This window comes from Equus caballus, chromosome 1 (genome assembly GCF_041296265.1).
Source record: "Equus caballus isolate H_3958 breed thoroughbred chromosome 1, TB-T2T, whole genome shotgun sequence".
NCBI classification, from domain to species: Eukaryota; Metazoa; Chordata; class Mammalia; order Perissodactyla; family Equidae; genus Equus; species Equus caballus.
In genome coordinates this window covers 91541348-91568266 of record NC_091684.1, presented here as the reverse complement: position 1 = coordinate 91568266, position 26919 = coordinate 91541348, and the positions used below count along the sequence as shown (strand labels likewise).

The following is a 26919-nucleotide window of genomic DNA, read 5'->3' as shown; positions in this document are numbered from 1 at the left end:
GATGTGAAATCTGTTTGTAAAATGAGGTGGTGGGCCTTACAACTTCTATCCTCATCCTCTTCTCCTGCGGTGGTTACTAGATGAGATGAGAACGTGAGCCACATCTCTGTGGCTCTTTTGAAGCCCACGTCAGTACCCAGAACAGCACCTGTCTGAGTAGCCGCATTCTCCAAGACCTGCAGATAACCCTAACGTCCAGCGTCATTAAATCCTGGGGCCATCGCTGTGCTCCTCTCATGCAAGGTTTCCAGACAAAAACTAAATACCAAAGCAGTGAATAGTTTAACTCTTCAACAAAAATCAAAGGAAAATGAAAATGATTTGGAAACGGCAATAATTTAATGAAGGCATTTTACTCATTGTCATTTACCCTGTCCGAAAAAAAATCAGTTATTTTCTGAATGTTCTTAGACCTGAAAGAGAAAGTAGTTCACAAAATAAAAACATATATAATCCAGTGTCAAAAACTGGTGATTTAGAGAAACCACCACTGCTTATTTTTTCCAACAAAGAGAGAAAAAAAACTATGGTTCAGTAATTCAGTGTTTGTGTCACTGGCAAATACTGTCTGCATCGTTCAAAATAAGTGTTCCGGCTGTGAGCTCTGTGGCGCATGTTGACGGCCCAGGAAGCTTCCAGAGTTCAAATAAAGCAGAGAACCCACACATGAAGATTATGTGAGTTGAAAACAAGACAGCCTATCAATGCACATAAAAAAGAAGTCTTTGAAAAATATCCAAATCTTTAGAGGAATGAAAACACTTCTGTTTTGTTATTGGTTTTGCTCCTTTTAATAATAATTTTTGGTTTTTGAAGTAAACTTTGAAGGAGTTGTATGAATTTTTAAGTGGAAACCAATAGGCCACTGGCTAATACATACACTTTCCCTCCCAGACACACAGCTTTTTCCCCCCTCTTTCATGATTTTTGTTATGGTTCAGAGAAGTAAAGAAAATGATTTCAAGTATTCAATTCCTATCAAAAATTGGTATCAAAAGTAATAAAGGACCTAGTTTCATTATAATTCCATGTTTTAAAAAATAACTTAAGAAGTAAGAGGTCCGGCCCTTTCCTTGTATAAATACCACGGTGTAGCTACAGTTTCTTAAGACAACGTGGAGAGGAGTCAGTGTTTAGCACCTCGATCATGGATCTTAACGTCGGGAACGTCTCTGATACCGATGGAAGAGTCTTATAAGAGGGTGAAATACTGAAAAAGAAAAACACAAAGAAGGGGTGTGAAAATTAACACAATTTTACAAAAAAGGCAGAGCTTGTTGTATTTTTTCCTATTATAATATTCATTTTCCAACACCCCTTATGTGCAAAGTCAGACAATATTAGGAAAGCAGGAAAGAGCTGTGAACAGGACAATCCTTCTTCAGCAATGGACTAGGATATCAGCAGGCTCACTACGAGCTGCTTGGAAGTTCAACCAGAGTCTTTGGGAAAGAAGACTGAACTCTAATTTACACGTGACTGTTATGCACACGTGTCCTGTTGGGGCGCATTTGGATGTGGGATCACAAAATACAGGTTTCAGGTCCAGCCTCACTCCTGATTAGCTTTAGTCATTTCTCTAAGCCCCACATTCCTTATCTGTAGCAATAGGGACAGTATTCTTAACTCATGGAGTTACCGTGAGCATGGAATGAAAGAATGTATGTCAAAGTACATTGTGAAAGGGAACCTGCACAATGCAAGGCAGCGCTGTTACACCTTCCTTAAAGAATCGTTGAAAGACTAACACTGTAAAAGTATTGTAAGAAACGGAAGCAAGAGCTTTTGACCTTATATTACTAAAATATGTGTAAACTAGTACACCTGGAACAAGAAAACACTAGAACAAGGTGTAACTGTTACAAGTTTTCATTGCTAAGGTAATGGAATACTTACAAATTGAACAAGAGTGTCCTACAGATATGAATTCCTCCATTTTAAATGGAGCACAAATTACCCAGCAACTTTTAGAGTGGTTGCTATGTCAAATAGATGTGAAAGGCAAAACTGAAGGTGGTCATTATGTAAAAAATATAGAAAAGGAGCAAGAATAAAATAAGGTCAAATAGTGAGATTTGTTTATTCTTTATTAACTATTAGAGCGTCTGTGAGTTTAACTTCATCCCAAAGTTACACACTCCTCTGCCACTTCTGGAAACAAGAGCCAGGAAAGATCAGAGTCTACTGGACTCCTCACAGGGTAACCATCAGGGATAATTTCTGGCTAGTGTTCACTGACTCACAGAGATTCCTCATCTAAATTACAAACAAGTACCATTTTCTCAAAGTCTGGAGTGCAGTAAAAATGCAGCTGAATAGGCAAAGTGCTATACCGCTCAGAACAGGTCTGAAATGGATTTAGCTCAGAGCTTTCAAATTCACTCCTGAATACTGAACCTAAGAGTTTGGGATAAAGGGTAAATTAGCCAAGAGAAATGAATATCTGATTATGTAAATAAAACATCCATAACTTTTCTTTCACAAACTAGTTTCCTTATTTTCTATTAATTATTCATTTTTACCCAGACAGTCAGCCTTTAAGGGGTCTTATATGACAGCAAAACATTTTAACCTTGAAAAAGTGGATTACATATATTGTATAATAATAACTCATTAAAATGAGTGCAATTCCAGTCTCATAGAGCTCCAAAAGTAACAGGAAGTCCCTTTTTCTCCCTCTTTAGTTGAAACATCCTTTTGTTAACCCCCATCAAGTAGTTACCTTTTCAAGTTCATCCAGCTTTTAGCTATTTTGCTAAAGGCCTCTGAACCAGGAGCTGTCATAGCTTCAAAGTCAACTAACTGAAAAAGAAAGAAATTTAGAAATGTGATTAAATATGGAGGAGAAAGGCCCACTTTGGGATCTGTTTAGCTCAGGTATCTTATCCCCAAAATCCACAGATTGGGCTTTAAACACACAATCAGCCATTATCCCTTCCAGCTCCAACATACCTTCCCTTTGGGAATTTTCCCTGCAACTTCTTTTCCACTTGCCATCAGTGCTCCCACGATCACTGAGTAAGCTATTACACTGTTCAAATAAAGAACAATTACCAGTCAGTCCTAGTGTACACACAGTTATCATGTTAAAGCTTACCATGGATTTTCCATCAGAAAAGATGAAATTTTCTTTCTTTTAAGAATTCTTGAGACATTAAACATAAGAAGACTTTCATCTGTTTTTTTTTTTTTAAAAGATTGGCACCTGAGCTAACATCTGTTGCCAATCTTTTTTTTCTTCTTATTCTTCTCCCCAAAGCCCCCAGTACATAGTTGTACATTCTACTTGTAGGTCCTTCTGGCTCTGCTATGTGGGGTACCACCTCCACATGGCCTGATGAGCGGTGCTAGGTCTGCGCCCAGGATCCAAACTGGTAAAACCCTGGGCCACAGAAACAGAGCAGGCGAACCCAACCACTTGGCCACAGGGCCAGCGCCTTCATTTATTTTAAAAAATATTTACTACTAATAAAAATATTTACTGATTTACTAATTTAAGGGTAAATGTGACCAAGAATATTCTTTTTCTGAGGAAAAAAAGTGTTTTTGTTAGAAGTTTTCTTCCCACTTGGTTTTTATATTCTTGTGAAATAATGAGTAGAAAATGTGCTTGCTTATTTTTAACAACTTCATGATACATAAATACATAAATGCATAAATACAATATACTTTGTAAATATAAACATATTAATCTTATTTTTTTATGCATTAAAAACTTTGGTCCCCAAAGAATAAAACCAGAACACACTCTCAGAATGTACTAATAGACTGGTTTGAAAATCAATGTTAGATAAATTTCCTTCCTGGCATATAACAGACTCACTGTTGATTCTGACATATTTAGTACACACCAACTGTGTGCCCCTTTTCAAGGTACCCCAGGACAAATAACTAGATGAGGCTCCTGCTTCTGAGAACAGGCAGCCTGGCCAGGGAGACAGAGACCACGAGTGCTGGCAGAGAATGCTTCCAAGAGCAATGAGTGGACACCAAGGAAAGTGAGTCAATCACGGGGTCGCATACCAGAAAAGACCTCACAGAGGCCACGGGCAGGTGCACTGCATCTTCCAGGGCCCAGGGTGAGAAGGGAAGTGGGCTGGAATGGAGGGAAAAGCACATGAGCAGACATGAAGGTGTGAGGAAAGGCAGGGAGGTGTAGTGGAGAGAGCCAACCGGAGGAGCCTCAAGAAGCTCCACAGACCTTCAAGAGGTTCCAAAGGGCAGTTGAAGGAGAGAGGTGACGAGGCCAAAGTAAGCCAGGGCAGAATGGGGACTGGCACCATGCCTGCTGCCACCAAGTCTGCATTTAAGCCAATAGGTATTGGGAGCCAATGGGTATAAAGAACTGTGGGGCACAGGGAGGGGAAGGAGAAAAGCCTGGGTGTGAGAGAACAGTTAGAAAGGTTATGGCAGGAGATGACAAAGGTCTGAACTATGGCAGTAGCTGTGAGCATCAGGAAGAGAACAGAGGGGTAGGAGGCAGAATCAACAGCATTTAGGGACTGAGAGCAAGAGTCGAGGATGACAGGAGCGGTACTTCCTTCATATGTCGCACGTGAGCCAAGAGAGCCGCTGTGAGGACAACAATAATGCTGGGTGTCGGCACAGTGCCTGTAGAGTGGGTGACAAGAGGTGGTGTGTGCAGGTCTCCTGCAGGTCATATATTCAGCCGACACAGCTAATAGTAATTATGCTGATATGACGTTTATGTTTCTATTTTGTTTCAATGCCTTTTTAATATTATAACAAAATTTACTACCACACTTAGGAGAGTTTTACTTTCAAAGTATTAATTAAAGATAAAGACATTCTAGTATATATTTTAGCCACAACATCTTAAATTCAAATATGTGCTAGCAATAGCATTTGCCATGTACATGATTTACTGCCCACAGTACTGGGTAAAAGAGAATAAAAAGAAAACGCTACAGACACATCCCTTGTTTTAATGACACCTAAAAAAACTCCTGATGGCTTCATAAGGAGCAAGAATTTATTCACAATAATAAAAATAGTGTGGAATGGTTGGTCACTCAAAAGCATAACACATTAGGGTTAAAGGTCAATTAATGGCCAAAAATTGGGACAGACGGGAGAAGGCAGGGTAACAGTCTGGGCAAACATCGAAATTAAAATACAGTGAGCACACGGCACGCGCAGAGTCAGCCCTCAGTACATTCCTGTTGAATGAATGGATCCCTAACCTTAAAACTTAAGCACACTATATTTGAACTCTCTCTCCTAATTCTTTTGATGATGTGGTAGATCAAGGAAATAATTTTTGGGTGGATTTTGAAAAAAACAAAAGGGGGCTTCTTGCCATTGCTTGGGGTACTTTTGTACCCACACCCACAACAGGAAGTATGAGCAAAAAAGAACACGTTTTTTCAACGTAAAAACTTTTAAATTCTATCACTCACCTGGATCCTCGAGAGAGTGGCATTAAATTATAAAAGTAATAAACTAAGGATAAGATTAAATTGCAAACAGCATCAGCCTCCTAGAAAAAAAAGACGTATGCTCATGAACTTAAATACTAGACTATAAACTAGTTGTTTATTAGGTGACAAGACACATAAGAATCATTTACTCAGGAAAAGGACTATTTCATTCCTTTCCTACAAGAACCTCCTTTTCATATTCTTGAATATTTTATATACTTTTGTATCATTTTTTCTACTGAAAGGGTATACATACAGTTCAATTTAGAGCAATACTTTCCCAGCCGTTTTTAAAACTGCAACCTTTCCTGATAAATATAAAAATTCCACTCTTTTTTTATTGAAATGTAACTGACATACAATAGCCTATTAGTTTCAGGTGTACATCAGTCAGTCAATATCTATATACATTATGAAATGATCACCGTTAGTCTAATCATCTGTCACCATACAAAGTTATTACAATATTATTGACTACATTCCCTATGCTGTATATTACATCCCCATGATTTACTTATTTTATAACAGGATGTGTGTACCTCTTAATCCCCTTCACCTATCTCTGTCTCTTTTAATGGTCTTTGAAATGTCAAAATATACATTGAGATTAAAATAAAACAAAGCACTTATTAATACCGAATATACTTTCTCAAAGCACATGTCTCCCTACCCCCAGATTCTGATAAGCCCCCATTCTGCACTGAGATTTAGTTGAGAAATATGCTTAATTATGCATAAAAACTTAGATGCTTAATTATAGGTATGAGCTGATTAAATGCAAGAGAAATAAAGTGACTTCCCAGGGGCCATGGGCACCCACTCCGGAATCTGAATGGAGTGTCCCCATATTCTTGGCACAGTGGTAGCTGCAGCCATGAAGGTGACATCCCAGATCCTGCCTCCAAGGAGCACCCCCTCGAGTTGGGATGGGCACTGGAGGGAAGAGGTCACAGACCAGGACAGGGCCACTAAGTGCAGCATAGGCCACTTTCATTATGGACCAACTTTTTCATTTACATCTTAACAAAGCCAAACTTATGATAATATAATATAGTAACTAGTAAATTTATCACTCTCCAATTACTGTAGTTATTAAATATGAGAATTGTTTCCATAAGAATATTAAAAAAGATATATTTATAGGTCATCAATTAAAGCTGATTTCAACCATAAGATGTATAATCCCAATGAAAGGGTAGAGGCTTTAAAAAGTTTACAAAAGAATCATAGGAAGCATGGATAAAATGTAAACAAACAAAAAAACCTACCCCAAATTCTGATGAAAGAATCAGTACTTTTCCTTTTGCTGTTAGATCTTTATAAAGTGCATCTATTTCAGCATGATATAATTGTGTTCTTTCTTCTGTAGTTTGAGTTTCAACAGAAAATAGTATATTGCCAACCCTAAAAATATAAGAATGTGTGTCAAAGGCATGTGCTATATAATTCAAATAAGCAAACACAGAAAGTAAGAAAAGGGAAGCAACTAGCATGCTGAAGTGGCAAAAGACATATCTAACATATCCTATCTTTCTAACTACAGACACATAAGGCAAGTTTCCTAAGAATGCAATTTTTTCAAAAAACATGCTACTTGGTTCAGTCTAACCATATGTACCTATTATATGAGCTTAGGTAATTACAAGAGGAAACAACTACACACAGCAAAGAACACATTTAAACGCTTAGTGAGTGTTTTATCAGCCAGCCCCCCACATTATGATGGAAGATCAGGAGCAAGAACTGCGAGCAGAAAGCAAGCTCAGGGACTCCACTGTTTTCCTTTTTTTCAAGCTTCCGCTGCATGCTTAGCTCCATGTGAGGCTCTATGGAGGATCTAAACGTGATGCAACAGGGATTTATCATGTGATACCAGTAGCAAGATGCTGAACATAGTCCTTGGATCCTACAAAGAGGAACACAGCATAGCTGCTGCTTTTATTGAGAAAGGGAAGGAGAAACAAGGCCACAGATTATTATGAGGCCATGCTTAGGGCCATAACCTCGTTCAAAAGAGGAAGATTAGATCTAATTTGGAAGACATGGAAGAAAACATGAAATGCTTCATGGAAGAAGTGGACTGAACTGGGGTCTTGAAGACCAGGATGGGAGTGACAGAGGCTCAGAGATAGGAGGCAGGAGGTGACCTCAGGGAATAAGCAGTCCAACTGAATTAGCAGGCCAGGTTCTAACAGGAACCAGGAACTGGAGCCAGGGAATGCCCAGTGGAGTGGAGCCTTAGAAACACCAATGAAGCACTGGCAAGCCACTGAGAGACAGAAGACAGAGACACCAATCATGAGTCTACGTGAGGGGTTAGAGGCCCAGAGCAAGAAAAGCAACCAATGGGGTGAAACAGACAGTTGAAGAAAGATGCTAGGTTTCAGGGGGAAGGAATTTCTTTCTCTTTTTTTTCTTCTTCTCCCCAAAGCCCCCCAGTACATAGGTGTACATTCTAGTTGTGAGTGCCTCTGGTTGTGCTATGGGAAGGAATTTTATATACTCTTTTACTCAGTAATACCATTCTGCCTGAGAATTTAATCTAAGGACACATATAAACCACGGGTGGGTGAAAACATAGGAGAATAATTTTTACATTAATAGCAAATCCTGGAATTCCTTTTGGGGGGAGAATGATCTTTATTGGTAAGTACAGTCAAGGACGAACAGCATACACGACGGTGGTCCCTTCAGATTGGTACCACATTGCCTAGGTGTGTAGTAAGCTATACCATCCAGGTTTGTGTAAGTACACTCTAAGATGTTTGCACAATGACGAAATTGCCTAATAATGCATTTCTTAGAACGAGTCCCCGTCGTTAAGGGACACAGGACTGTACTTTGATAAGTGGCTTGAGGTAGAGATTGAGACCTCAAGGATATGGAAAAGTACAAAATTTAGAAGTTGCTAAACTGTTGTTTACTTACGAAGGCCTGTGTAAGTTTTGACATGTAACTTGACGACGAGGCTCCTATGGTTGGTTTGAGAGTAAAAGAACACAAAAAAGCCACAGCCCAAGAGGTAGAGGGGCTGAGAGAACACAGGTCACAGCCCCACCGCTGGGCTGGCCGAAATCATGGAGCCTTGCAGGCTGAGCAGTTGAGGACCATGTATTGGGCTGGGTGGTGGGCAGGGCGTGGGAAGGTTCTAGGTAATTCCACCCAATATTAAGGGATATGGAGGCTCCTAGATGAAGTTTGGATTTCAGATGTAAATAAAACTAGAGTTAACAAAATGTTTATTAGTATGTTATTTATAAAGTGAAAAAATGGGAAACACCCTAAATGATCAATAACAAAAAAATTATTGAAGAAACTATAACATCCATAAAATGGAATACTATGTGATTATTTAAAATGCTTATAACAAGGGGATATGGGAAAATGTTCATGATAAAGTTACGGTAAGCGTAGAAAAGAAACAGGTTACAAAACAACATGTATAATCTCAGTTTTTAAAGAAAATAACAATGATTTTTAGTTTTTATTTTTGCTTATCTTTCTACATTTTCTACAATAAGAAGACTGCACTACTCTTGTAACACATTAAAACCTGTATTAAAAAAATCTTACAAAATCTTACAACGGTCTTTGATCTGCCAATTTTCCATCTTTTTTCATTTGATTAGTAAAAGGCTTCCCCATGGTGAACATCAAGAACCAGAAAAATGCTTTCCACAAAACATATCAGAAATTACACTTAATATCCAGAAAGTTGTTAGATTTGGCACAGTCAAAAAATGCACAGTCAAAAAATGCATCTGCTGGTACAATATCCTAAATGTCACATAAGAAAAATAACTGGTTCTAACTACACACTGGACCTTGATAATTTTCATTCCAGGATAAAGTAAAAGCCTAGTGTGTTGAAGCTCCCGCAGCGACATCACGCATATGCATGCTTTCTGACCCCAGCCCCCGTTTTCATCCCCATTCTTAGGAAGCATACATACTTGTCTCCTGTAATAGTGATTGTGAATCCATCATATTCCTTCCCTTGATCTTTGAGGCTGGGAACTTTTGTGTTCACAGTGAACCCATCCTTCGTTTTAGTATTAAACTGCTTTCGGGGAAAAAGAAAATTCACGTTACTAGTGTATAATTCATTGCACACCCCAACTGCTCCTCTGCAGTGCTGACTCTGACTCCCAAGTTCTTAAGAAGGGTCATCAAAGTCCCCGATGCAAGAGACCATGTATTCTCCACCCCAGCAACTAGTTCCAAAGACGCCTCTGACTGACCCCAGGCCCCGGCACAAACTCTGAGCCCAAGTTATGCTTCCCGTGGCCCCAAACGGAGGCCAGCAGAGAACCTCAGCACAAACGGCTCACAGGCTCTCTCAATCAGCAAAGGGCCCGCTCGGTCCTAGGAGCTCCCTTTGGGATTTTTCTCATGTTCATCTCAATAAGCAGCAACTTTGATTCTTAGCAGAATAGTTGTGTCCAATAGCCCGTAGCTCAAAAAAGCACCTTGTGTTCCTACTAGTGCTCCTTCAAGGCAGAGTCTGATTTTTCTGAAAAGTACTCAGAATTATATCTGTCAACTGGAGAATTTCACACACACACACACACTCTCCAACTCTGCAGACCACAGAGAAGTATGTTAAAGGAATTATACAAAGCTAAGAATGGCCCTCAGCAGGGATGAATATGAAGGCAGTTTCAGATGTCAGCTTTGTGTTTAAAATATTTTTGACAAAACTGAAATGCTAATAAATAGGTTTTGTCATTACTCCAGAAAAATCCTCCCCAAATTCAGTTATTTAATGTTGTCAACTTTTTTCTTTTAGGATTGATAGACTTGAATAAGAGAACCAATGATAAAATAAAAAGACGTTGTGCTTCACCTGAGACACTGATGGGGAGAAAGGTTGTCTAAAAACAGCAAGACCCAGCAGGTGTTTGCTGGCAGTCCAGAGAAGGACGGGGGGCAATGGACACGAGCCGGTCAGCTCAGGGGATCAGAGCCAGCAGCAGGAGCCAGAACAGGAAGTATCTTTCATGAAGAAAAGGACTTTTAGAGGAAGAAATGTGTTAAAAGTTACTATATGACAATTTGTATTCACTGCTCACAACACACCGGGAAGAGAGAGCAGGTCTTGACCTTACAGATGAGGAGACCAGCTGGGTGAAGGGGTCCCGGCCCAAGTTAGCGAGCGGGCAACGGCAGAGTGGAACGTGGACCCAGGCCTTCACGACCTCCAGTCCACACTATGCGCTAATAAGGTGCCTTGAGGGGAGCTGAGGTATATTTTAACTTGGTTTTTCACCAGAAGTACACTGTATATTTCGGCAGAAGCTGTCATGGCATCACATTTCACCAAGCACTTTAAATACAGAGGCATTTTTTATATACTTCTACGTGTGCCGTTCCAAATAGCAATATATCCCTAATCCTAGGTGACAGCAGGCGCACATGCTGCAGTGGAATGGTCATACCCAGACCACACAGTCAGACAGGCAGTGGCTGCACACTGGGAGGCGGGCACCAGCGGGCGGTGCTCAGCCTCACAGCTGCACTCTAGGTGACTGCAGTCTTGTAGTCCATTATGTTTTTCTCTTTAAACAGAGAAACATAAAACATTAACATCTCCCTAAGCTGATTTTGTATTCTGCCTAATATAGTAAATTTAAATGCCTAAAATATCCGCAATACCATGGATAATGTTCTCTAAATGAAGTCAGGTAGACTATAGACATCAGGCAAAGATGAAAGATCGGGAGTACACAAACTTTCTGTATGGTGCATCCCAGCGGCCCTCAGTGGAGCTGTTCTTCCCTCCGGGGGGTGTCAGGGGAATTTATGGGAGAGTGTGCTGGCTACCGTGACTAAGTGGGGGGGGGGGGGCCAAGACTCTTAGAGGTCCCACAGTGCAGGGGACAGTCACACATTGTGCACGACTTCCAGGGTCCCACTGGACTTTCACGTGGACGAAGAATCTGTTTATAATTTAGTAATCACCTGGGCCTGGAACCAGACTCCGTTTTACACTTATACACTGAATACTTGTTACACAGTTTTCCTACACACTGAATCTTCTAGGAATGCAAATAGCATGTAAATTGAGGAAAGAGTGTATTATATATTGTTTTAATAAGCTTTGGTCATTCACATAAATTTCTTAAATTTCATTTGATGCAAATCAGTCTTATCTACCATATCTACAAGAAAAACATTTATTCAAGTTTTACATTAAAGTTCAAACAATTAATTGAAAAAAATCAAATCTACCTGTTGTTGGCACATTTTGGGGTATATTTTGGGTATATACCTAGGTGAAGAAAAGGTTCATAAAATTATAACTTCTTAACTTAAACAATATAATTTCTGTCCCCTGAAGTGCCCTTTATCTTGCATTCAAATGTTTCTATGTTGACACTGCCACATCTGCTTTGCTTTTCATTATTTGCCTCCTACACCTTTCCCCCTTCAACTTTTTAAATGTCACTCTGTTGTAGGTGTTTCCTGTAAACAGAATATAGCCGAACCTTAAAAAACCAATCTGAGATCCTCTATCTTTCAATAAGGGGATCAATTATTAATGTCATGTTGAGACTTGTCACTGACATTAAATATATTTTCTACTCACCTGATTTTTCCCTCTCCTCTTTTTGTAAGCATTTAGTTGCACTAACTTTGTTTTCTTCTACCTTTTAGGCATTTTCCTACCTTTTAGGCATTTAGAAGATTATATATCCACCCCTATCCTCTCATTGTTTACCTGTACATTTTTCATATTGATATTTAAACTTGTCTTTGTCTGTCAGTATCATGGGTCAGTCAGTGATTATATTCTCTCAGTAGCACATTTTTACTTCCTTTCTCTACTTTGCTCAAGCTCTAATGTTGACATTACCTAGTGTTTTAATTTCGGACATTTATATTTTTTAACATTATGCATTAACAATTTATTACATCGGCTTTTTGTTCATCACTATTTCTTATATCTTGTTTTTTCTTCCTTCTCAGGTTCATTTTGTGAGTGCACATACATCCTTGAATCATTTTGACAAAGAGGATTTAGGATGGGGGAAATTTCTAAATAACCAGATATTTGAAACAGTACTTTAGCCTCACACCTGAACATTGGTAGGGTTGGCGCAAGTAAACCTCCCTTCATTGTCTTCTAGAACCCACTGTTGCTGGAGGGAAGTCAGGCATCAGTGGGATTCTCTTTCCTTAGCATTTAATCTGTTTTTTTCTTTTCTGGTAGCTTTAAGATGTTCTCTTTTTTCTTTGTATATGTGAGATAAAATATGCATATTATAAAAGTTGCTACTTGAACCATTCAATGGCATTAAGAACATTCACATTGTTGTGCAACCATCACCCCCGCTAACTCCCCATTCTCCCCTCCTCCTAGTCCCTGGCAACTACCATTCTACTTTCTGTCTCTACAAATTTAACTACTCTAGGTACCACAAATAGGTGGGATCGAATAATATTCATCCTTTTGTGACTGGCTTATATCACTTAGTATATGCCACTTAGCATAATGTCCTCTATGTTGTAGCATGTGCCAGAATTTTTTTATGGCTGAATAATATTCCATTGTAAAGTTATACCACATTTTGTGGATTCATTCACCCATCAACGGACACTTGGTTGCTTCTGCCTCTTGGCTATTGTGAATAATGCTGCTGTGAACATGGGTGTACTGTTTCAGTCCTGCTTTCAATTCTTTTAGCTATATACCTAGAAGCAGAATTGCTGGATCATATGGTAATTCTATGTTTAATTTTTTTGTGTATGAGGATGACTGGCCCTGAGCTAACATCTGTTGCCAACCTTCCTCTTTCTGCTTGAGGAAGACTGTCACTGAGCTAACATCTGTGCCAGTCTTCCTCTGTTTTATGTGGGATGCCACCACAGCACGGCTTGACACGTGGTGCTAGGTCTGTGCCTGGGATCCGAACCTGTGAACCCCAGGCCACCAAAGTGGAGCCTGCAAACTCAATCACTACACCACTGGGCCAGCCCCTCTAAGTTTAATTTTTTAAGGAATTCTCTTTGATTTTGAAGTCCCGAAATTTTATTGGGATGTGTCTAGGTGTATTTGAACATTCATCATCCCAAACATTCAGTAGGCCCTATACTCATCTTTTCATCTCCCTACAACATTTCCTTCTATTATTTTGTCCACTAATTCCTCTGCATCTTTATCTTTCTTCTCTCCTTCCAGAACTTCTCCCAGATAGGTCCATTCTTCATCTTCTGTGTTCATCTTCTCTATTTTATATTTCTTTGTCCTTTTATACTACCTTCTGGGAGAATTCCAGCTCATATATTTGATATTCGCTATCTTCAATCTGCTAGTCTGATTTTTTTTTAATTTATGAGAATTCTGATTCTTCCTTTTCTATTGCTACCACCTAACAATCTCTCTCTCTACCAACCTATCTATCTATCAATCATATGATCCTGGCTCCAATATCTCAGGAAATTAATTTATGTACTTTTCACTGAGGTAAAATTTATATACAATGAACTACACGTGTATAATTTAATGCATTTTGACAAATATATATACCAAAATATAATGTATTTCCATCACTTGGAAAGATTCCTCCTGCTCCTTTCCAGTAAACTCCACTTCACATAAGCAATCACTCTTCTGATATCTATCCCCATAGACCAGTCAAAACTTCTTATAAATGGAATCATACTCTTTTGTATCTGGCTTCTTTTGCTCAACATAATGTTTCCGAAGTTCACTTCTGTTGCTGTGCATAGCACTACTCTTTCTGTCCTTTTATTACTGAATAGTATTCCATCGCTGGCCTCCCCTGAGAACCACCGAAAGATTCTTGAGAAACCCTCTCATCTGGAAGATGCCCTCCGGACTAGGAAAGCTGTGAATTGGCACAAATCTTGGGCTATACACAAAACCAAAGTGGCACCCACTTTGACTTCATCTCACCATGCAATAAAGAGGGTGCTAGGAACCCACATCTGGGTGCTTCCTGGGCCTCATGATGAGACTGAAATTACTGTCCAGGCTTGTTCTCTGTCCAGCATCCTGCTAAGTAAACCTGGTGCTAGATTAAAGATGATAGGTCTTATGAGTTGATTACCAATCTGAATCTGAAACCACTGACTCTTGACTTCTAGAATTTTCTTTTAGTTCTTTTTATAGTTCCTATTTCTCTGCTGAGATTCTCTATCATTGTATTCATGTTTTCCTTTAAGTCTCTGAACACATTTATGAAGCAGACAAGGACTTTAAAAGAGCTAATTCCAACTTCTGGATCATCTCAGCTCCGTTCCTATTAACTGGTTTTGTTCTTTTCTTGGTTATGAGTCACATTTTCCTGCTTGTTCACTTATCTAATAATTAGGAGAGTCTACATTATGTTGCCTTCCTTTAAAGGGTGCTGAGTTTTGTTTTGGCAGGCAGTTAAATCACTAGTAGATCCATTTAATTCTTTTGGGCTTGGTTTCATTCCTTGTTAGGGTGATCTACTTAGAGACTGCCCTTTGTCCTAGAATGTGGACCTTATCCTAGAGTGTGGTCTTACACCTACAGTGTGTCCTTTCTGGGGTCCTGACTAAACGCCCAAGATGCTCACAGGATCCCTCCACCCTGGCGAGGCCAGGATTCCAATGTCTCTCAGGACTATAAAACCTGATACCTCTGGCAGCTCTCTTGGCCACATCGCCACTCCCTACTGAGCCTCTGCGAGTCTTGTTGCATGGGCACAGCCCAGCTCTCAGCCAAGGATGACAAAGAACTCCACACTGACCTCTGGGCACTTTCCGCCCTGTGCAGCTCCCTCTTCTTCTGTACCCTGCCCTGCAAATTCCAGGCACTTCAGCAGACCCAAACTCCAACCTCTGCCTCCCTAGCGCAGCAAGACCACTGTACTCAGCTTGGGCTCCACACACCTACACAGGGGTCTAGTAAGTACTCCCAGGCAGAACGCTCATCTCATGTGCTTCCCTTCTTTCAAGAATCACAGCCTTGTAATTTTCCAATATCTGAAAATAGTTGCCTTGTATTTTGTCCAGTTTTATAATCGTTACGGAATCGAAGGGCAGCCGCATACAGTTACTCCACTGTGGCCAGAAGCAGAATTCAACTGTATGTACTTTTAAGTTGTCTTCTGTTTCTTATATCAATTGCTTCCTCACAGATTTGTTTTATGTTTGAGTCTGATGCCTGTGTTTCATTTTATTTTGATTATCTCTTTAGAGTGAGTTTATATTAGTGTTTTCACGTAGCATGTTTTATAAATTTTAAAACACTTAGGGCATAATATTAATAAACATGCATTTAAAAATTATGAGTTCTTTTTAAAAAAGCACTATAGTTTTTTTTACCAAAAATACCTACGGCGATTTTGATGATAAACTTACCTTCATAATTGGAAGAAGGTCTTCTACTTTGTGTACCTTTTCCAGAGCTTCTCTAACTTCCAACAATCCTTTAGGATTATTAGCTCTTAAAAAGAGAGAGAGAGAGATGGCAACTAAAATTAATACAGGAATGTAATAATTAATTATGCTATTACCTTTAATTTAAATAAATCATCCTTAATTATGAATAACTCAATATTCAAAATTGTGGGTCACAACTAAAGGTTCTAAATAAGGGGGTGGTTTAATCCTAATGAGTTTGGGGCTGCAGATGAGAATTAAGAAAATACATAGCAGCCCCTCTAGAAAGTGAAACAGGGGAAAGCAGAATGAATTGACAGCCAGTGTTTGTGTATACCTGTGGGGGTCTGGGTTTGCTCATAAAACCTTGATTCTCCTTTTCCAACTCTGAAATTAGACGTAAATGTTTTTTCTTTCTAAAGTTGCCCAAATGGAAGTATCCTGCTGGGTTTTTATACAAATTTTATATTTACTTGGTGATAACTAACCATTCAGAATTCCTTTTTTTTCCCAATGTTCTGTTCATTGTTATGTCTATACCATATTGCCCTTCAGCTGAGGGAGAATGAATTTTAAGGCTGAAATCCCTAATAAAGAAATTCAAAGAAACATCAGCTTTCTAGAAGAAAGACACTAGAAAAGTCATAATATTGTATATAAAATTAAACTTAGTTAAGGTCCATGGATGTTGTGAAGTTATTAAAAAGATGGTTGTTAAGTGATTATGAAAGGCTTTATGACACCAAACACCATGTAAAAATTTGATATACTTTGTTTCATCTGTCAATAGGCTTAGTTTTCAAGTTTCATAAATATAATAAATGTAAAATACATGAAATCTATCCATTTCTATGATAAAGAAAGTTGAAGGATTACCCATGATAAACAAGAATTCTATCTTTAATAAAATGAAGAATTTTCTCAAAATATTCCAGGTATCTCATGTTAATCACTTGACCCCTGTAAGAAAAAAAAAATTAAGAATCTTTTTACAAAGGAACACATTTCAAACAACATCTAATTTCCTAGTTAATTCAAAGAACAATAAGAGAGGGGCTGGCCCAGTGGTGCAGTAGTTAAGTTCGCGCACTGTGCTTTGGTGGCCCAGGGTTCACAGGTTCAGACCCTGGGCGCAGACCTAGCACCACTTGTCAAGGCATGCTGTGGCGGCGTGCCACATAAAGTAGAGGAAGGTTGTCAACAGATGTTAGTTCAGGGCCAATCTTCCTCACCAAAATAAACAAACAAAAAAAAGAACAATAAGAGAGCTCTGAGAATAATGTAGTAAACAAATTAGGGAAATTCACTTGTTTGCAATCAATGAATGAGAGAAGCAAAAAACTATCTGACCAAGATTTTTTGTCAGCTCTCGGAGCTCACTCTGATAGGAAAGGCACCAAACTCAGCCCTGGAGATGCCAAATGGAACGAAAAATCCTCAACTATTGAAATGAGGCTCGCCCTTTATGCCAATTTCCTCTGATGGATCGCTTCACTTTTTCAGCAATATGCCTTCTCCTCTCCTCTGGCTCTCCTGATGGCATTATCTGATAATACCCCTTCTTGCTGTCCAGCTGACTAGCTGTCTTCATCACCTCTACTCACTCTAAACATTATTTTCCTCACATTTCTATCCCCACTCCTCATTTTTAAAACTCTCTCCCAGAACTTCACGTACAGCCAACAAGCTGATGTACACATCCAACAGGTGTACATGTGTACAACAGAACGCACACATCCAACTGCTCCCTGGACGTCACTCCCTGGATTACCCACAGGCATCTCAAACCTCAAGTTCACATCTGTCAAACAGGAATTCACTCCTGCCCCTGCACTCCCAGCTTCAGCCCCTAAACGTGTCCACTTACTTTCTGTCCCGTTGCTACCTGGCTTATTGGGACAACCATGTACCTGAGCCAGCAATCGGATGGCCTCCCTGTAGCTGCATGCTCTCCCCTGTTTCTCACCCACCACCAGTGCTCCCAGTTCTGCCTTCTCAATATCCATCTCTTCCCTTCCAGCTCACTACTACAGAGCTTTCCAGACTTTCGTACTTTTTTGTCTGAATTACTACCCAACTTTCTAACCAATTTCCTTGCCTCCAAAATAGCTGCCCTCTCTAACCTGTCTGCCACCTGCAGCTGAAGTGACCAGCCCAATGTGCAAATCTGCTCATGTCACTTCTCTGCTTACAATCTCTGATTAGCTTCTCCATTGTCTTCAGGGAAAAGAATGCCTTAGCATGGAATATAAAGTTACTTATCTTTGGGGAAAAAAGTTATTTATATTTTGGTCTCTGCCTGTCTTTCTAGCCTCAATTCCTGATACTCCCTTTATTGCAAACTAATCATTGGTCATAATGAATTAGTCACACTCTCCTGATCATGCCTGACTCACTTGTGGGTCCATGCCTCATCCACCTCTTTCTGCTTTCCATGTTTCTAAACAGCTCAGGCATCACCTGAAGGCTGGACTGGACATCCCTTTTCTGTGTCCCCTTGGCATCCTGTACACGTGACCACCATTACTCTTAACATACTACATAGTTGTTCACTGGTCTGTCTTCTTCACTAAGCTTTGAGCTTTCTGAAGTCAGGGACTGTATTTCACTTCTATATCATCATCACACAATACACACATTGATGGTGGCCTTCAATAGAAGCTAGTTGCGTCTATCTATAAGTGTCACAAATTATCCAATAAGAAACAGATAAATATACAAGTCATAAGGAGAAAAGAAATTTATTTTCTAGAAATTAAAAAAATAAACATATTAATGACATTTCTGTTAAACTTAAATGTCAAAGTTGTATAGAATAATATTTTCTTGATTCAGGCTTCTGGAACTAGAAGCATTTTAGATGTGCCGCAACTACTACATTTGTAAATTTTATCTAAAATTAAATTCAATGGGTCCCCTTGAAGCTGATATTTTTAATATTTGTTCACCTTATTTAGAGGGTGGCTAAGCACATAAAGGGAGGGGAAAAGAGCTGAGTGCTTCACTCATGTCCCTAACTTGCAAAGCCTGTGGACAAGACAAGAGCTCTCCAGGTAACCTGGCTTGCCCTCCCAGGGTGGCAGCTTAGCAATCAGACCATGTTATTGATCCAAACCCTTTGTGTGTCGCGGGGCGAGACGGGGCAGCCTTTCCCCCACCACAACAGACTTGTCAAAGAATTCTTTGAGCTTTGAAATATTATCAGGATATCAAGGCAAATGTAATGTTCTCCATCTATTACTTTCTATGACGTTTTAGGACCCTTTAAATATGGGCATTCTAGGCAAAAATCTGGCAGTCTACCCTTCAAATGAGCTCTGCATCACAGAGAAGAGCCTGGAGAAGGAGCACAGCATGTGCTGCATCTCTTTCTGCAACTGGACTAGTTGAAAGGAATGCAGGCGAAACTGCGGTGCAGAGCCAATCTGTGCATTCCCTGGTCAAAAAGTCACCAGGAAAGAAGTAATGGGCTGCCGATGGTCTCCACGACCTGTCCATTTACAATAAACTCCTATGAAACCAGGAAAGACGCAGAGAAGGTTCATACCTGATTAAATTGATGTGATTGTTAAAACCTCTGCTAAGACTTCGTGCTGGCATTTGATCTAACCATAGCACTGGCTGGTCTGGGTCAGCAATCCTGCAAAACAGAGCTTGTTAAAGATGAAGGCCTTATAAAACCTAGAAGTGCTCAAAAGCATTAAAAAGAAAACATGTAGGAGTCTTTGCAAAAGTGGAGAGAAAGCAATTGCGGAGTCTATTACATCTAAAAACATGACACACAAACCTGTAAGTTCCAAATAGGTGTTCCAATTGGACCAAGTAAGAAGTCAGTACAGGTTTAGCAGGAGAGCAGTATTTTTCTCTTGACAATGAATATCAGCAGTTCCCCCCTTAAACTGTGGCTGGCTAGCCAGGCCCACACTTCAATTATAAAGGGACTGGGACACTGAAGTTCACGCAAAGGTACCACAAGTGATGATATGCTCTCTCAAAGGCTGCTTTTTCTAAAACACTTCATTTAAAAATGTGCTTGCAAACATGATAACAATCAATTCCTATTCCATAAATATGAGTTGAATGTATTTCAAGGCATAATGCCAGCAATTTCTGAGAAACTTTAGAGAGGAAAACAACTTACAAGGCCTACTGTCAGTAAATAAAACAGTATTCAAAACCCGTTAAGAAGAGGAGACTTACATGATTTTACAATGATAAGACTTCTAGCTTATTTTCACTTAAACATTAGTTACCGTCTCCACTTTACTGCGATGTCAAACATGTCTCTCCACTGCATCAGCCGTGTTTTTCCATTCATTCGAACCTTCGAGTTGGTCCATGTACGCTGTACAGCTTGCATGACTTCCAAGGCTGCCAAACCCATGGCTAAAAGAAAGAAATATTGAGAGAACAGAGTTAGTAAGTATACTTTAGAGGCACTGATTTTCACTGACTCTCAGGGATAACGCCAGACTCGTTATATAAAGAAAGAATCACAAGTACTGGTAATTTAACAAGACTGGAGGTACTTTACAATCATGACCCTATGAAGACTAAAATCCATCAGAGGAAATTAGAGACACTCCCAAAGTCGCCTCCTCCTGACTCTGCCTTCTACTGAAGCAACTGGAGACTAATTCTTCCTCATTCCCGCAGCACGGAAACAGCACCCGGGATGAGCTGTCTGATCTACACATAATGACGGAAGACCTGCATTCTACATCTACACGACAGCAACAGCACAAAGGGCGAGGCTGGAAGTAGTCTTCTTTCAGAATTCCAGACGAATGAATCTACACATTTCTGTTCTGATCACGTGGAGAATTTGAGTAAGTACAATAAATGACTTTTTTAAAAGCACAACATGACAATAATCGTTGCTATTTGTAAGAAATTTTCCCATTTTCAGATAGTTTCGGAATACCTCTGTGTATTCTCTTGTTTGGCAGGAAACCAGGTGTTTCATATTGCATCAGCGATCCCAAACGATCAGCTACACAAATCAGCTCTTGGACCTCAGGCTTATAACTCTCAAAATTCTGATGTAACACATCTCTGGAAGAAACATGACATGATAGTGACTTTGACAACAGATACTTTGCTATCCAACTTCACCTGAAAAGTTCTCACTTCCTCCACTGGAAAATGAATCAAGAAAACTGTGACCACATGATCTTTAACTTCAGTGCTTTGCACCCAACCATAGACAAATTAAAAGAAGGAATCATTAAGAGAGTGTGTAGACAATTACTATCACATGCTTGTTAGTAACTCTGACAACCAATTGGCATTTCAGAAGGCACCTCTGACCGTTATTTGCTTTGTAAACTTCTTCAGAATACATAACCTACATGAACTGCCTTTTTCAACAAGCAGCCAAACCCCCATCCTATGTCCACTCCCTATACCAGCGCCAAGTTGTGTTAAACCAAATATACTTGAAATGATATATGTAACTACTATTGTTTAGCTGCAACCTGCTAGAAGTTTTCATAACAAAGACTGCAATTCTAAGTTACAGGTTGTGATGAGGTCCCCAAGACCACCCTCAGATTCAGTGATTCACTAGGAGGCTTCACAGGACTCAGTGTATAGTTGGCTGTGATTTTTCTTTTTGTGAGGAAAATTAGCCCTGAGCAAACATCTGTTGCCAATCTTCCTCTTCTTGCTTGAGGAACATAGTCACTGAGCTAACATCTGTGCCAGTCGTCTTCTATTTTGTATGTGGGATGCTGCCATAGCATGGCTTGATGAGTGGTGTGTAGGTCTGTGCCCAGGATGTGAACCCATGAATCCTGGGCTGCCAAAGTGGAGCATGAACTTAACCACTACACCACCCGGCTGGCCCCCATGGCTGTGATTTATTACAGCAAAGGACACAAGCACAATTATCAAAGGGAAAAGGCGGATGGAGCAAAGTCCAGAGGAAACCAGACGCAAGCTTCCAAGACTCCCAGGGGAGATGCACAGGATTGATTCCCCTGCATGAGATGCTGCCCACCAGGGAAGCTCAGTAGACACTCAGCGCCCAGGGATTTTCCTGGGGGCTGACCACATAAGCTGCCTCTGCCTGGAAAGTACCCAAATTCCAGACCCCCAGAAGGAAAGCAGGAGTTTAGCACAAACCATATTGTTTGTACAAACAGCTCAGGCACAGTGAGCCACTCTTAGCAGTACTGGGCATAGTGGGACACTCCCAAAATCCAAGGTGCCAGCCAAGGAGCAGCCTTATAAGCAGACCTTTCCAAGGGCAGGAGTTCAGGCTTGCCATGTTGAACAGAAGTTCTTAGGTTCAATGCAGTCCAATTTATCAATCTTTTTGTCTAAGGTGTATGCTTTGTGTGTCTTGATTAAGAAATCCTTCTCTACCTCAAAATCACAAAAGTTTTCACTTAATAATTTCTCCTAAAATTTAAAAAATTTGACCATTCTCATTCCAGATTTTTTATCCATCTGGAACTGGATCTCTATCTACACTATCACAAAAATCCATTTTATTTTATCCATATGACAACCTAACTGTCCCACTCTGATCTACAGCACACCTTTGTGCTCCTTTGGTCTACCTGTCTATCCCAGCACCAATACACTCTGTCTTCACTACTATCTTACTTCTTGCTATCTGGTAGGACGAGAACCTTCTCCTCCAAGTGTGGGCATCATCTTCTTCAGGAGAACCTTGATTATTCCTGGTCCTTTGTTCTTTCACACAATTTATAGAATTAGCTCATCAAGTTCCTCAAAAAACTGTTGGGATTTTGAATGGCATTTTATTGAATCTATAATTAACTTGCTGAGAAGTGACCTATTGATGTTATTGAACTTCCTATTCATGAACACAGTATTTCTCTCCATTTATTTGTTTTCTCTTAGTAACTTTCAGTGATGTTTTATAATGATCTCCATACACGTTTGCACGTTTTCTAAGATGTACTCCTAAGTACTTTGGCCATTATAAATGGTATTTTGTTTGTTGCTAGTATATAAAAATGCAAATGATGCTTTACATTAATTATAATCAACCACCTTGCTAAAGTCTTATTTTCTATAATTTGTTTGTAGATCATCTGGATTTTGTTGGGTGTTTTGTGTGAGGAAGATTGGCCCTGAGCTAACATCTGTGCCAATCTTCCTCTATTTTACATGGGACACTATCACAGTGTCACTTGACGATCATGCCAGGTCTGCGCCCAGGATCCAAATTGCAAACCCCGGGCTGCCAAAGCAGAGTGTGCGAACTTAACTACTACGCCAATGGGGCCAGCTTCCCTTAATTTTTATACTTACCTATCAACTTGCTTTTTTTCTAGTATAATATTTTGGGATATTAACGTTTTTCACAAAATTGTTTTTACTGCATTCCACGAGTGTTGGTATGTGGTATTTTCATTTTTGTTCACTTAGAAAGTATATTCAAACTTCCATTGTGATTTTACCTTTAATCCATATTTCAATGTGTGCTTTTTAATTTCCAAATAATGGAGATTTTTTTCTTATATATATTTTAAATTATACCATGGTAAGATATGATACCAATTATTTGACATGTATTGAAATATGCATAGTAAGTGATCAGTCTTTGTATAAATGATCTAAGCACACTTGAAAAGAATATGTATTCTTTAATCATTGAGTACACAGTTCTATAATAGACTGATACATCGTTTGTTAATTGTGTTGTTTAAAGAGTCTAAATCTTTACTAGTTTTAGATTTAGTTTTTCAAGAATTAGAATTTCTCATTACAATACTGAATTTGTTAATTTCTCTATAAATTTCTATCAATTTTTGAAGTTATCTTATTAGGCATATATAAGTTTAGATTTATATTTTCCTGGTGATTTAAACCTTTGCCATTATGTAGTAATAATCTTCATTCCTAGTAGTGCTTTTTTACTTGAAATCCATTAATATCAATCTATAGCTACACCAGGATTCTTTCAGTTAGTGCTTCTCTAGTATAACTTCTCCCATTCCCTCACTTTCAATCTTTGTGTCCTTACGTATTAGGTGCCTCTTATAAAAAAACCCCACATAATTGGATTTTTTAAAAAATTCCAATCCAACTATGTCTAACTGATGTTTTAGTCCATTCATATTTATTGTGGTTATTGATATATGTGGATTCATTTCAACCTATTCTTATTTTTTTCTTTTTGTTTGTCCCACTTTTTTTGCATCCTCCTCCTCCTCTCCCCTTTTCTGATTGATTTCAGATTTATGTTTTTCTCTGTTTTTTACTTCTCTACTAATATGAAAGTTGTATACTCTAACTTTCAATACTTATCTTAGATATTTTAAATATTCATAATATAACTTAAAATCTTAACATAATATTTAACCCACATTGCCTTAGAATACTTTAACTTTTATTATTCCTTAACTTACTTGCTATTTTTGCCCAGTATTTTATTTCTGTCCTTTTTATAAACACCCAAACTAGATATTATTTTACATAGATAATGCTTTTTTAGACTTACCAGTTTACCATTCTTACCAATTTTTATCCTCATTATTCGTTCTTATATCTCAAATCTTGCTCCTGATGTCAATTGCCTTCTTCCTTAATTACATGCTTTAGAAGTTCCTTAGTGAATGCCAACTGGTGGTTAATTCAGTTTTTGATTATCTGAATATATATTTATTTAGCCTTTATTCTTAAAAGATAGTTTTGCTGGGTATAGAATTCTAGATTGAAAGTTATTTTCTTTCAGCACTTTGAAGATATTATTCCATTATCGTCCAGCTTCCATTGTTGATATTGAGAGGCATAAGTCCATCCAATTATTGACCCTAAGTAGGTGATATGATTTTTCTATTTTTCTTTTTCCTTATTATAGGCTTTCTCTAATTACCTACAATGTGTCTTGATATGAATTTCTTTTCATTAACTTTGCTTTTTAAAAAATCCATGGATTTATGTGTTTCCTTAGTTCTGGAAAATTCTTAGCCATTATTTCTTCAAAAATTGTCTTTCCTCCATTCTCTCCTTCTGATATTTCAATTAGACATATGCTAGACTTTCTTACATCTTTTGTATCTTCTATCTCTCTTTCATGTTTTCTAACTCCTTGATTCTCTGTGCTACACTCTGGATAATTTCTAGTGCTCTATCTTCCAATTTTGCAATTTTCTCTCAGGTATGTCTAACCTGCTGTTTAGCTTATATACTGAATCCTTCATTTCACTGATTATATTTTCTGTTCCTAAAGCTTCCAATTATTTTTTTAATCTGATCATTTTTGATAATCTGTTTCTTGCTCATGTTTGTGATTACTTCATAATTTCTTTAAACGTTTCATTTGGAGTTATTTTAGAGTATATAGTCAACAATTCCAATATCTGAAGTCATTGAGGGTCTAAGTCTATTTATTGTTTGTTGTTTCTGTTGATTCTCACATATGGTTTTAGTGATCTTGGTTTTTGATTTTCACAGTAATGATCTTATTCTGTGGGAATACTTCAGACCAAAATTGGCACTAATTTCGTCTCAGGAAGGATTTGTATTTGCTTCCATTGGGATCTTGGGAATGCCTCTAATATGGGATAACTTTAGCCCTTTAAAGTTGAGCAAACCCATCTTGCCTATGCCTCAAGGCACTCCACTGCAGTTGTTGTTAAATGCACTTAGCCTCAAGACACTTTCTTCCTTTTAAATGTACTTACCATTCACCACTGTAGTATGAATCACACCTCCCCCAACCTTTTCTTTCTTTTTAGAGAGTCAGGGGGTTGATCTTTACAGCATTGCTAGACTCCCAGCAATTAATTTCTATTCTAGATCTAATTATTTTGTAATGGGATAGTCCTTTAGCATATCCATTTTGCCATATCACAACAGTAGTTTGCCAGCAGTGTAATTTCAAATTTTCAATATGTTAAGTAATTTGTTTTAAAAGTAACATGGTAAAAGAATAACACATGTCAAGACTGCCAATAAGTGTTAAGTACTTTTGAAGTTTAAAGGTTGCCCAAAATTAGCAGAGAAAGTCAGGCTAGAAGGAAAGATGATATCCAAAGGTAAGTTTCAAGGTACTCTAAAACTAAAAGAAATACTTGCAGACATATTGAATACAAAAATAAATTCATCAGAAATATGGATAGAAAGCCATTTATTGATAAAGAGCTATCATGACGAAATTATAGCTCAATCATGAAAAAGAGAAAAAAAATCTTTATTTAAAGCACTTACTTTATGTGTGGTTGCAACCCTGGCTGCTCTTCATAGTCTTCTATGAGGAAAGGCAGATTCTTAGCCCAGTGGTCTTTGAAGCTTCCAGGCAGATCCACATCAATGTTATATTCCGTAAGGGGAGTATCAAGGTGTGCATGAAGATATCGAGAATACTCTGCAGACAGGAAAGGGGATCTGACACACCCAAATACTGCTAAAGAAACATTTTTTATAGCCAGCTGCCATACAAATACTTTGTAACAAACTGTTATTCAATTACAAGAATTCTAAATGGGAGACTCCAAATTTTAGTAAGTCACTATTATTATATGATAATCAGGGTAAGCTGCCACTGACTCGAGTTACCAAGGTCAAATACAAGCTAGTCAATCTAGGCCTACTTTGGTTAAATTTTAACCACCTTTCCATGAACAACACCAAATATCTCACTTTTCAATTCCAGAGTCTCAGGATCCAACTTCAGTGTTAGATAGAGCCTGGTCCTCTGTCGACTGACAGATCAACCAATTATGTATACGATTTCATCAACTAACTGACAACTGCTGCTTATCTCTATTAAAAAAAACAGGACATGGAGTGCCCCCTCCTTCAGTCTAGAGTTCACAAACCCAAGTTCTTTAAACCAGGAAAAAAGAGGGAATTGTAATCTAGAGAAAGAGCTGTGCTGTCCAATAGGTAGCCCCCAGCCACTTGGCTACTAAGTACTGAAAATGTGGATAGTGTGACTTAGAAACTGAATTTTAAATTTTATTTAATTTAAACTTAAAAACTGATATTTGATTCAATTATTAGAAAACTTCAGTATGCTTGGGAAACTTGCATGTATGAATCTACCTTTTCAACTTTAAATTTTATGAAATCAAAATTTAAATCAAGTAAGTCAAATGAAAACTCAGCATCCAAATTG

The 26919-nt window shown here is 38.6% G+C and overlaps 1 protein-coding gene across 22 annotated transcripts in view; it reads right to left on the bottom strand.

Annotated features, from left to right (window-relative positions):
* Positions 1-317: 317 nt before the first annotated feature.
* The window catches only part of TTC13 (tetratricopeptide repeat domain 13), a 79376-nt gene continuing 52774 nt past the window's right edge, over positions 318-26919 (bottom strand). For 6 of the 22 annotated variants that reach the window (XR_011423807.1, XR_011423809.1, XR_011423808.1 and 3 more), the window contains 13 exons: positions 26010-26166; positions 20743-20873; positions 20072-20204; positions 19366-19458; positions 16695-16778; positions 15798-15882; positions 9395-9504; positions 6710-6845; positions 5421-5500; positions 4024-4611; positions 2953-3031; positions 2723-2802; positions 318-1210 (listed from right to left, as the gene is read on the bottom strand). Coding sequence is in view for 12 of the 22 variants with exons in the window: in XM_023647739.2 (XP_023503507.1) it covers positions 4035-4611; positions 5421-5500; positions 6710-6845; positions 9395-9501; positions 15798-15882; positions 16695-16778; positions 19366-19458; positions 20072-20204; positions 20743-20873; positions 26010-26166 (1583 nt within the window). In the remaining 10 variants the exon portion in view is untranslated. Of the gene's footprint in view, positions 1211-2722; positions 2803-2952; positions 3032-4023; positions 4612-5420; positions 5501-6709; positions 6846-9394; positions 9505-10287; positions 10455-11672; positions 11713-15797; positions 15883-16694; positions 16779-19365; positions 19459-20071; positions 20205-20742; positions 20874-26009; positions 26167-26919 lie in introns of those variants that run through there. The other 16 variants (XM_023647760.2, XM_070229275.1, XM_070229264.1 and 13 more) reach the window with 7 other exon arrangements.